Source organism: Symphalangus syndactylus, chromosome 3 (assembly GCF_028878055.3).
Source record: "Symphalangus syndactylus isolate Jambi chromosome 3, NHGRI_mSymSyn1-v2.1_pri, whole genome shotgun sequence".
In the NCBI taxonomy this organism is placed as follows: Eukaryota; Metazoa; Chordata; class Mammalia; order Primates; family Hylobatidae; genus Symphalangus; species Symphalangus syndactylus.
This window is the reverse complement of record NC_072425.2, coordinates 85984056-85995392: the sequence shown is the minus strand read 5'-3', so window position 1 is coordinate 85995392 and position 11337 is coordinate 85984056. Positions and strand designations below refer to the sequence as shown.

The following is an 11337-nucleotide window of genomic DNA, read 5'->3' as shown; positions in this document are numbered from 1 at the left end:
TAGGAGTGGTGAGAGAGGGCATCCCTGTCTTGTGCCAGTTTTCAAAGGGAATGCTTCCAGTTTTTGTCCATTCAGTATGATATTGGCTGTGGGTTTGTCATAGATAGCTCTTATGATTTTGAGATACGTCTCATCAATACCTCATTTATTGAGAGTTTTTAGCATGAAGTGTTGTTGAATTTTGTCAAAGGCCTTTTCTGCATCTATTGAGATAATCATGGGGTTTTTGTCTTTGGTTCTGTTTATATGCTGGATTTCGTTTATTGATTTTCGTATGTTGAACAGCCTTGCATCCCAGGGATGAAGCCCACTTGATCATGGTGGATAAGCTTTTTGATGTGTTGCTGGATTCAGTTTGCCAGTATTTTATTGACGATTTTTGCATCAATGTTCATCAAGGATATTGGTCTAAAATTCTCTTTTTTTGGTTGTGTCTCTGCCATGTTTGGTGTCAGGGTGATGCTGGCCTCATAAAATGAGTTAGGGAGGATTCCCTCTTTTTCTATTGATTGGAATAGTTTCAGAAGGAATGGTACCAGTTCCTCCTTGTACCTCTGGTAGAATTCGGCTGTGAATCCATCAGGTCCTGGACTCTTTTTGGTTGGTAAGCTATTGATTATTGCCACAATTTCAGAACCTGTTATTGGTCTATTCAGAGATTCAACTTCTTCCTGGTTCAGTCTTGGGAGGGTGTATGTGTTGATGAATTTATCCATTTCTTCTAGATTTTCTAGTTTATTTGCATAGAGGTGTTTGTAGCATTCTCTGATGGTAGATTGTATTTCTGTGGGATCAGTGGTTATATCCCCTTTTTCATTTTTTATTGTGTCTATTTGATTCTTCTCTCTTTTATTCTTTATTAGTCTTGCTAGCGGTCTATCAATTTTGTTGATCTTTTCAAAAAACAAGCTCCTGGATTCACTAATTTTTGAAGGGTTTTTATTTCTCTATTTCCTTCAGTTCTGCTCTGATTTTAGTTATTTCTTGCCTTCTGCTAGCTTTTGAATGTGTTTGCTCTTGCTTTTCTAGTTCTTTTAATTGTGATGTTAGGGTGTCAATTTTGGATCTTTCCTGCTTTCTCTTGTGGGCATTTAGTGCTATAAATTTCCCTGTACACACTGCTTTGAATGTGTCCCAAAGATTCTGGTATGTTGTGTCTTTGTTCTCGTTGGTTTCAAAGAACATCTTTATTTCCGCTTTCATTTTGTTATGTACCCAGTAGTCATTCAGGAGCAGGTTGTTCAGTTTCCAAGTAGTTAAGCGGTTTTGAGCAAGTTTCTTAATCCTGAGTTGTAGTTTGATTGCACTGTCGTCTGAGAAACAGTTTGTTATAATTTCTGTTCTTTTACATTTGCTGAGGAGAGCTTTACTTCCAAATATGTGGTCAATTTTGGAATAGGTGTGGTGTGGTGCTGAAAAAAATGTATATTCTGTTGATTTGAGGTGGAGAGTTCTGTAGATGTCTATTAGGTCTGCTTGGTGCAGAGCTGAATTCAATTCCTGGGTATCCTTGTTAACTTTCTGTCTCGCTGATCTGTCTAATGTTGACAGTGGGGTGTTAAAGTCTCCCATTATTATTGCATGGGAGTCTAAGTCTCTTTGTAGGTCACTCAGGACTTGCTTTATGAATCTGGGTGCTCCTGTATTGGGTGCATATATATTTAGGATAGTTAGCTCTTTTTGTTGAATTGATCCCTTTACCATTATGTAATGGCCTTCTTTGTCTCTTTTGATCTTTGTTGGTTTAAAGTATGTTTTATCAGAGACTAGGATTGCAACCCCTGCCTTTTTTTGTTTTCCATTTGCTTGGTAGATCTTCCTCCATCCTTTTATTTTGAGTCTATGTGTGTCTCTGCACGTGAGATGGGTTTCCTGAATAAAGCACACTGATGGGTCTTGACTCTTTATCCAATTTGCCAGTCTGTGTCTTTTAATTGGAGCGTTTAGCCCATTTACATTTAAAGTTAATATTGTTATGTGTGAATTTGATCCTGTCATTATGATGTTAGCTGGTTATTTTGCTCGTTAGTTGATGTAGTTTCTTCCTAGCCTTGATGGTCTTTACAATTTGGCATGTTTTTGCAGTGGCTAGTACCCAGTTGTTTCTTTCCATGTTTAGTGCTTCCTTCAGGAGCTCTTTTAGGGCAGGCCTGGTGGTGACAAAATCTCTCAGCATTTACTTGTCTGTAAAGTATTTTATTTCTCCTTCATTTATGAAGCTTAGTTTGGCTGGATATGATGAGATTCTGGGTTGAAAATTCTTTTCTTTAAGAATGTTGAATATTGGCCCCCACTCTCTTCTGGCTTGTAGAGTTTCTGCCGAGAGATCCGCTGTTAGTCTGATGGGCTTCCCTTTGTGGGTAACCTGACCTTTCTCTCTGGCTGCCCTTAACATTTTTTCCTTCATTGCAACTTTAGTTAATCTGACAATTATGCGTCTTGGAGTTGCTCTTCTCGAGGAGTATCTTTGTGGTGTTCTCTGTATTTCCTGAATCTGAATGTTGGCCTGCCTTGCTAGACTGGGGAAGTTCTCCTGGATAATATCCTGCAGAGTGTTTTCCAACTTGGTTCCATTCTCCCTGTCACTTTCAGGTGCACCAATCAGACGTAGATTTGGTCTTTTCACATAGTCCCATATTTCTTGGAGGCTTTGTTCATTTCTTTTTATTCTTTTTTCTCTAAACTTCTCTTCTCGCTTTAGTTCATTCATTTCATCTTCCATCACTGATACCCTTTCTTCCAGTTGATCGCATCGACTCCTGAGGCTTCTGCATTCTTTACGTAGTTCTCGAGCCTTGGCTTTTGGCTCTATCAGCTCCTTTAAGCCCTTCTCTTCATTGGTTATTCTAGTTATCCATTCGTCTAATTTTTTTTCAATGTTTTTAACTTCTTTGCCATTGGTTTGAATTTCCTCCTGTAGCTCGGAGTAGTTTGATTGTCTGAGGCCTTCTTCTCTCAGCTCGTCAAAGTCATTCTCTGTCCAGCTTTGTTCCATTGCTGGTGAGGAACTGCGTTCCTTTGGAGGAGGAGAGGTGGCTGCTTTGTTTACCTAAGCAAGCCTGGGCAATGGCAGGCGCCCCTCCCCCAGCCTTGCTGCTGCCTTGCAGTTTGATCTCAGACTGCCATGCTAGCAATCAGTGATACTCCATGGGTGTAGGACCCTCCGAGCCAGGTGTGGGATATCATCTCCTGGTGTGCCATTTTTTAAGCCCGTTGGAAAAGTGCAGTATTAGGGTGGGAGTGACCCGATTTTCCAGGTGCCGTCTGTCGCCCCTTTCTTTGACTAGGAAAGGGAACCCTTGACCCCTTGCACTTCCCGAGTGAGGCAGTGCCTCGCCCTGCTTTGGCTTGCACAATGCGCTGCACCCACTGTCCTGCAACCACTGTCTGGCACTCCCTAGTGAGATGAACCCAGTACCTCAGATGGAAATGCAGAAATCACCTGTCTTCTGCGTCGCTCATGCTGGGAGCTGTAGACCGGAGCTGTTCGTATTCGGCCATCTTGGCTCCACCTCCTAGAAGTCTAATTTCATTCTTCTGCATATGGTTATACAGTTTTCCCAGTATATCATTTGTTGAAGAGACTGTCCTTTATCAATGTATATTCTTGGCACCTTTGTCAAAAATCAGTTGGCTGTAAATATGTAGGTTTGTTTCTGGGTTCTCTATTCTCTTTCGTTGGTCTATATGTCTGTTTTTATACCAATACCATGCTGTTTTGGTTACCATAGCTTTGTAGTATGTTTTGAAGTCAGGTAGCATGATGCTTCCACCTTTGTTCTTTTTATTCAGTATTGCTTTGGCTATTCAGGGTTTTTTGTGGGTCCATATAAATTTTAGGATTGTTTTTCTATTTACATAAAGAATGACATTGGCATTTTGATAGGTATTGCATTGACTCTGTAGATTGCTTTGGGTAGTGTGGTCATTTTAACAATATTAATTAATCCATTAGCATGGGATGTCTTTCCATTTGTTTGTGTTCTCTTCAATGTCTTTTGTCAGTGTTTTGTAGTTTTCCTTGGGGAGTTCTTTCTCCTCCTTGGTTAAATTTATTACTAGGTATTTTATGTGTTTTTGGTAGCTATTGTAAATGAGATTCCTTTCTTGATTTCTTTTTCAGCTAGTTCTTTATTGGTGTATCGAAACTTTGTTTTTGTATGTTGATTTTGTATACTGCAACTTTACTGAATTTATCAGTTCTAAAAGCTTTTATGTTGGAGTCTAGGTGTTTCTCTTTATAAGATCATGTCCTTTGCATAGAAGGACAATTTGACTTCCTTTATTTCCAATTTGAGTGGCTTTTGTTTATTTCTCTTGTCTGATTGCTCTGGCTAGGACTTTCAGTACTATGTTGAATAAGAGTGGTGTAAGTGAGCATCCATGTCTTGTTCCAGTTCCTAGGTGAAAGGCTGTCTGTCATCTTTTCCCCATTTAGTATGATGTTAACTGTGGGTTTTTCATAAATAGTCTTCATTAAGTTCAGGTATGTTCCTTCTGTGCCTAATTTGTTGAAGGTTTTTATCACCAAGGGATAACTGTAAGTCAAATCAAACCTCTTTCTTTTGTAAATTGCTCAGTCTCTGGTATGTCTTTATCGGCAGCATGAAAATGGACTAATACATGGGCCTTATGGGAATTTGCAGCCCCAATTCATTTCACCTGGGCTGTTCACAAAATTTCACTTTATGAATTCAGGACATAGCACTATCAATAAATTACTCTTCTGAAAAGACCTGCTCCTGACCCTAAATACCTACTCAAGTCTCAAGACTGATGTACAAATTTACAGGAAATACAGGGGATAAAGAACATAGTAAGTGACGCCTTTCTGTAAATGACCAAATTCAGAAAGATATTCTACAGGAAAAGTGATCCAAATTCTTCAACAAATTAATGGCACAAAAAATTGGGGTAGGAGAAAGGAAACTGTCTAAAATTACAAAAGACTCGTAATATATTAAACTCATATAAACCAAAGGTAGCATAGGCCTTGGTTGAATTCTAATTAGTATAAAACTAGGCTTATCAGACGATATCTAATAGATGATATCTAGGCTGGGTATTATTAGATGATATTAAGGAATTATTGTTTAATTTGTTAGGTGTGATAATGGCATTGTGGATTTTAAAACAAGTTATTGGCCGGGTGCAGTAGCTCATGCCTGTAATCCTAGCACTTTGGGAGACCGAAGCGGGCAGATCATGAGATCAAGAGATTGAGACCATCCTGGCCGACAAGGTGAAACCCCGTCTCTACTAAAAATACAAAAATTAGCTGGGCGTGGTGGTGCGCGCCTGTAGTCCCAGCTACTCAGGAGGCTGAGGCAGGAGAATCACTTGAACTCAGGAGGTGGAGTCTGCAGTGAGCTGAGATCATGCCACTGCACTCTAGCCTGGTGACACAGCGAGAATCTATCTCAAAAAAACAAAAAACAAAAAACAAAAAAAACAAAAAACAAAAAACAAAAAATGAAAAAACAAGTTATCTGTTAGATATACACACTGAATAATTATCTTTCTTGTCTTGTAGCTATCAACTGTCAAACCATTAAGACAATAAGAATCAGGCTGATCAGGATTAAGAATGACTGAGAGAAGATTGCAGAGACTTAGACTTTAAGCTGGGTGCAATAGCTGGTTGAGATTTTGGGAATGCCTTACTTAGAGGTCAGATGAATGCGTTTAGTGTACAATGCCTGCATGGGAAGAAGGGTATGCATGGATATTAATCAGTTTAAGGATGAGCTGTCGCCAACCATGTTTCTTGGTAAACTAAACACATTTTTAACCCAACACACATTTCTTTTTTTCTTTTTCTTTTTTTTTGAGATGGAGTTTCACTCTTATCACCCGGGTTGGAGTGCAATGGTGCCATCTCAACTCACTGTAAGCTCTGCCTCCTGGGTTCAAGCAATTCTCCTGCCTCAGCCACCCCAGTAGCTGGAATTACAGGCATGAGCCACCACTCCCGGCCGATTTTTGTATTTTTAGTGGAGATGGGGTTTCACCATGTTGGCCAGGCTGGTCACGTACTCCTGACCTCAGGTGACCCACCTGCCTTGGCCTCCCAAAGTGCTGGGATTACAGGCATGAGCCACGGTGCCCTGCCCCAACACACATTTCTAACCCTCTCCTTGACAATTGCCATCATGGAGCCTGGAAAACTAAGTACTGGATTGGCTTTCCCAGTTTTCTTTATACCAAGGGGTGGCCATGTGAGACATAAATGAAAATCTTTTTGCAGAGAGGCCTCTAGGAAAATTCTTTGATAAAAGAAACAAATGATGTTGGTGGCCCTCCTTTTTCCTTTCTTGAATTTGGATATGATTTCTGGAGCTGTAACAGCTCTTGCAACCATGAGGAAAATGCTCTAAACTGATGTGAGCAACTACCTACCCCCACTCTTCTTTAGTGCAATAAAAAATAAAATTTATGTTTAATCAAGCCACTGTTAGTTGAATTATTCTGTTATTTTCAGAAGAAATCATTCCTAACATATACATCACAGCAAAATGCTGGCAAATCCTATCTCATAAACTTTCATGAGGATTGAATAAATAAAATGCCTAACACTTGCCTAGGCAATTTACATGTTCCTCTGCCCACCCTACTTCCTAGATCAATTTAGCTACACATTGGGAGGAAGTTATAGTTTGATTATACCTGTTTATTAAAGCAGAGGTGAGTACCATATACAGTATTTTAATTTGCAAAGCTGTCAGTTTTATGTAAGGTTAGGATAACATTTTCTAGTTTGTTCCATACTCTTATTCGTCATGCTGAATATTTTTGTTGACTTCTTTGGCCAGAAGAGTTTACTGCTCCAGCATCTTCCTGGAAGAGTCCACAATTGGGCTAAATCTATTTTAACCATTTCCCTCTAGATTTTTAAATTGTACTTGCCTACACAGACATTCCCCTGCCACTTTTCTGTGAGCTTGCAGAGCCTGGCATTTTCTTCTATTTTTCTTTGTTAGTTTAGTTGCTGCCTAAAAGCAAGACTAGGCTCTCATAGAGGTAGAATGGGGCTGGGCGTGGTGGCTCACGTCTGTAATCCCAGTACTTTGGGAGGCTGAGGCGGGCAAATCACGAGGTCAGGAGATCGAGACCAGCCTGGCCAACATGGTGAAACCCCGTCTCTACTAAAAATACAAAAAAAAAAAAAAAAAAAAATAGCCAGGCGTGGTGGCTCGTGCCTGTAATCCCAGCTACTTAGGAGGCTGAGGCAGGAGAATTGCTTGAACCTAGGAGGCAAAGGTTGCAGTGAGTCGAGATCCAGCCACCGCACTCCAGCCTTGGAGACAGAGCAAGACTCCATCTGGGAGGTGTCGGGGGGGAGAGGTAAAATGGACAGCAGCAAACCACAGGTGTGATAGGAGAGAATACTGAGCTGAGATCAGTCTCCTAAAATATGAGTCTGATTTCAGGATCACTCATTTATCTGACTGTCAAGAACGCCTCTGAACAGGAGGAAGACTTTGGGGAGAGGGTGGGGTTTGTTGAAAGGGCACCGAGAAGGGAAGGGGGTGGTACCCAAACAATTTGTTTACATGTTTTTTGGACCTGAAATACGTAGAAAAGTACTTTGAAACTAAAGTACTGTACTGAAGTTTAACTATTTTTCTTATTGTTTGCATATTCTCCCTCCCAGATACTTTACAGAGGGCGCTAAAGCTGATCCCCTGGGAGCTTCAGAGTTTAATGACTTCGCCTGACGATTTCCTATTCTTTTCCACAATATGCTAAGTCAAATTATGGCCAAATTACCAATCGCATGGTAATTCAGCTTCTAAATATATTTTGCAGAGTGTTTCCAAAAGTTAAAAAAAAAAATTTTACCTAAATTGTTTTTACTTGCTTCACCTTAAATCAGTTATTCGGTTCCTTTGAAGAACATGTTGCCTTAGCAACCCCCAAAGTGAACCCAGATACCCAGGACTACTGATTGTTACATCAGAGTTTTTGAAAACGCCAATACTGGAAACAGGCCGACAGTTAAGGAGAGGCGGGCCTCAAACTAAAGCAGAACCTTCTCAAAACCACTTACATTTCAAGAGATGGATTAAGCGAAAAGAGCTGTACAAGGAAATGACATTTTCTATGCGCCTGTTATATGCAAGGCACTGCACTCCCTTGTCACTTGTTAATTTACAAGAAGACTTGCCGGTCCAGGGTAACAGGGACAAGGTTTGTGGAAGGCGGCAAACAGCACTCCACCTGCCGCGGGGCTGCGCTTGCGGAGACCGGGGTTCTGATGCCTGGCGCCCGCTGCCAGTAGCGGCGCGCGTCCTGCGCAGTTTCCGCGCGCGGCCTCCTCGGGCTTCAGGCCGGGCCAATCAGCAGGCGGGCGGGAGGGGGCGCGGCGCCGGGAAGGAGCGGGGCTGGGTCGGGCTTCGCCGTCGGCCGGCCAGCTGGGAGGGTGCCTTTGGCTTCCCCACCCGCCATGGAGCAGCTGACGTTGCCTCCCGGCGGCGCGGCGGCGGTGGAAGAGTACCTGGAGTACCGGAGGTGAGGCTGTGGCTCCGGGCCTGCCCCCCGCCGCTCCGAGGGGCCAGGATCCCTGGGCTGGGGGCGCGGGCAGGGGCCCGGCGGGCGTCCGCGGGGGTTCAGGGAATCTGTGCCTGGGCTGTTGGAGGAGGCCTAGATGAATTCCAGTTTAGTCTTTGCCTAATTAAATATTGTAGGGCCACGCAGTTCTACGCAATGATGAGTCTTCCGATAACATTTAAGATGTCCCTCTGCTCCCTTCCAAGAAGGATGACTAACTAGATTGATACAGAGGTCCAGCTGTTCCTTAAATGGCCAGTGAAAACATGCACATCGAGTACTCGGGGCTATAGAAGTTAGCATACACCAAATTAACCCAGTAATAGAGTCAAACGTGAACTTGAACGCGCTCCCCACCCCGAGGTGCTAGTTTTAGGAGAAAGACACCGACTGGTGTTTGGTGTTCTAGAGAAACCCCTCCCGAAACTGGAAACGTAGCCGCTCCTTTGGCCTGAGGACACGGTTCATTGTCCTGGGTTCTGAGCTAGGCTGGTGCACCTGCAGCGACGCCCTCTTTTTCCGCTTCCTGGGGTTTTTTATCGTCCGGAATCTGGGCGGATGGGAAGTCCTGGAGAGGACCGCCTGAGGACGCGGAGTTGGGGCGGGAGGATGTGTGTGTACAAGCAGAGGGGAGACGCTCCAGGCTCGGCCAGGGAGGCCGGAGCGAGCGACAGGGCCTCCTCTGCGGCATCGTGGGCGGCCCAGATGACCCAGAGGTGTGCACGCAGACGGCCCCCCAGCTGACTGCTCTCCCCTGCCCTGACTGCCCCGTTGGTGTAGTTTTGGGTAACCCTTAGAACTGCCTGGAGATTCTGAACCAGAAGAATAAGGGCTAGGAGCTTGATGGGGTCAGTTCCCACGCCCGGTTCAGGGTCAGAACAACCACCATCCCGTCCTCGCCCAGAGCAGAGCCGGCTCCTTGAGCCTCCAGTTCTCCAGAGCTTTTGCCTGGGAGCAAGTTGCTGGAGCTGGTGTTGACTGATAACTTGGATATTTAGATATGTGAATTGTGGGCCTCCAGTTGACTCTTGCCTAGCTCCGAACATGTTAGGGCAGACCTGGTGAGAAATTATGTAGTTATTTATTTTATTGAGACAGGGTCTGACTCTTGCCCAGGCTGGAGTGCAGTGGCGCGACCTCGGCTCACCGCAATCTCCGCCTCCTGGGTTCAAGTGATTCTCCTGCCTCAGCCACCCGAGTAGCTGGGACTACAGGCGCCCAGGTAATTTTCGTATTTTCTGTAGAGACGGGATTTCACCATGTTGCCCAGGCTGTTCTTGAACTCCTGGGCTCAAGCTGTCCACCCGCCTCGGCCTCCTAACGTGTTGGGATTACAGGCCTGGGCCACCGCGCCCGGCTGGGAAATTATTTTTGCAATCGTAAATGACTTGAAACACTTCCCTCTGAAAGAGATTATCAGGTCCTTTACTGACGTCAGAATTTTAGAAAAGTGGGGAAAACAGGACTTGAGTGCCTAGATATGAAAAGGTGGGCTGGGAAGGTGAGGTGGGAAGATGAGTCAAAATATGAGTTTAGAAGGAGACAAACTTTCCTTCCTAAGAGTTTTCCTGGATTTGGTCTTGCCTAGGTACTTCGGTGGGAGTCAGTTGGGAGGGGAAGCATGCAGCCTTGTTACTCACACTGTGGGAGGCCCTGACCAGTGTCCTGGCATCACCTGTTAGCTTGTTAGAAAAGCAGAATCTCAGGCCCACTCCAGACCTATTATTATTATTATTATTATTTAGAGTCTCGCTCTGTCACCCAGGCTGGAGTGCAGTGGCACTGTAATGGCTGACTGCAACCTTGACCTCCCGAGCTGAAGCGACTCTCTCTTCTCAGCCTCCTAACTAGCTAGGACTGCAGGCATGCATCACCACACCCAGCTAATTTTAAAATTTTTTATAGAGATGGGATCTCACTAGGATGCCCAGGCTCATCTTGAGATCCTGGCCTCAAGCAATCCTCCCACCTCAGCCTCACAAAGTGCTGGGATTACAGGTGTGAGCCACCACACCTGGCCTTATCGTGTGTGTGTATGTGTGTGTGTGTGTGTGTGTATGTGTGTGTGTATATATATATATATATATATATATATATATATGTATGTATTTTTTTTTAGATAGAGATTTGCTCTGCTGCCTAGGCTGGAGTGCAGTGGCGCTATCTCAGCTCACTGTAACCTCTGCCTCTGCGGTTCAAGCGATTCTCAGTGCCTCAGTTTCCAGAGTAGTTGGGATTATAGGCACCCACCACCATGCCCCACTAATTTTTGTATTATTGGTAGACACGGGGTTTTGCTATATTGGCCAGGCTGGGCTCGAACTCCTGACCTCAAGTGATCCGCCTGCTTCGGCCTCCCAAAGTGCTGGGATTACAGGCATGAGCCACTGCGTTGTGAGTCTTAATCGGCGTTTGGGCAAGATCCCCTGGGGATTCTGTAAGTACAATAAAATTTGAGTTGCACTGGTTTAGGACTTAAATACCAATGACATCTTACTTTTAAAAGATCTTTTAAAGATCCATATTTATCTTAAGATCTTAATACCTGTTGGTATTCTTGATAGCTACAAGAAAGTGAAATGGCCCAAAATTTATCTCAGAATTAAATGCCCTTTGTTTCTTTACTATTATGTATCTAGATTGTTCTGTAAAGAAGACGGTTTTGATTATTTCATAGCTTATAAATGTTTTTCTTTTTTTCTAATGGCAAGTACATAGACCAATGGTTTTTATTTTCTACCTCAGCTAAAGGCTTCAAAGTATGGAAAAAACCATATATTGCATAAA

At 43.5% G+C, this 11337-nt stretch overlaps 1 protein-coding gene across 5 annotated transcripts in view; it reads left to right on the top strand.

The window, feature by feature from the left end:
* The first annotated feature begins 8350 nt into the window (after positions 1–8350).
* FAM221A (family with sequence similarity 221 member A) overlaps positions 8351–11337 on the top strand; it is a 31000-nt gene continuing 28013 nt past the window's right edge. For 3 of the 5 annotated variants that reach the window (XM_055272422.2, XM_055272420.2, XM_055272421.2), the window contains exon 1: positions 8374–8511. In XM_055272422.2, coding sequence (XP_055128397.1) covers positions 8447–8511 — 65 coding nt within the window. In that variant the 5' untranslated portion in view covers positions 8374–8446. Of the gene's footprint in view, positions 8512–11337 lie in introns of all 5 variants that reach the window. The other 2 variants (XM_055272419.2, XM_055272423.2) reach the window with 2 other exon arrangements.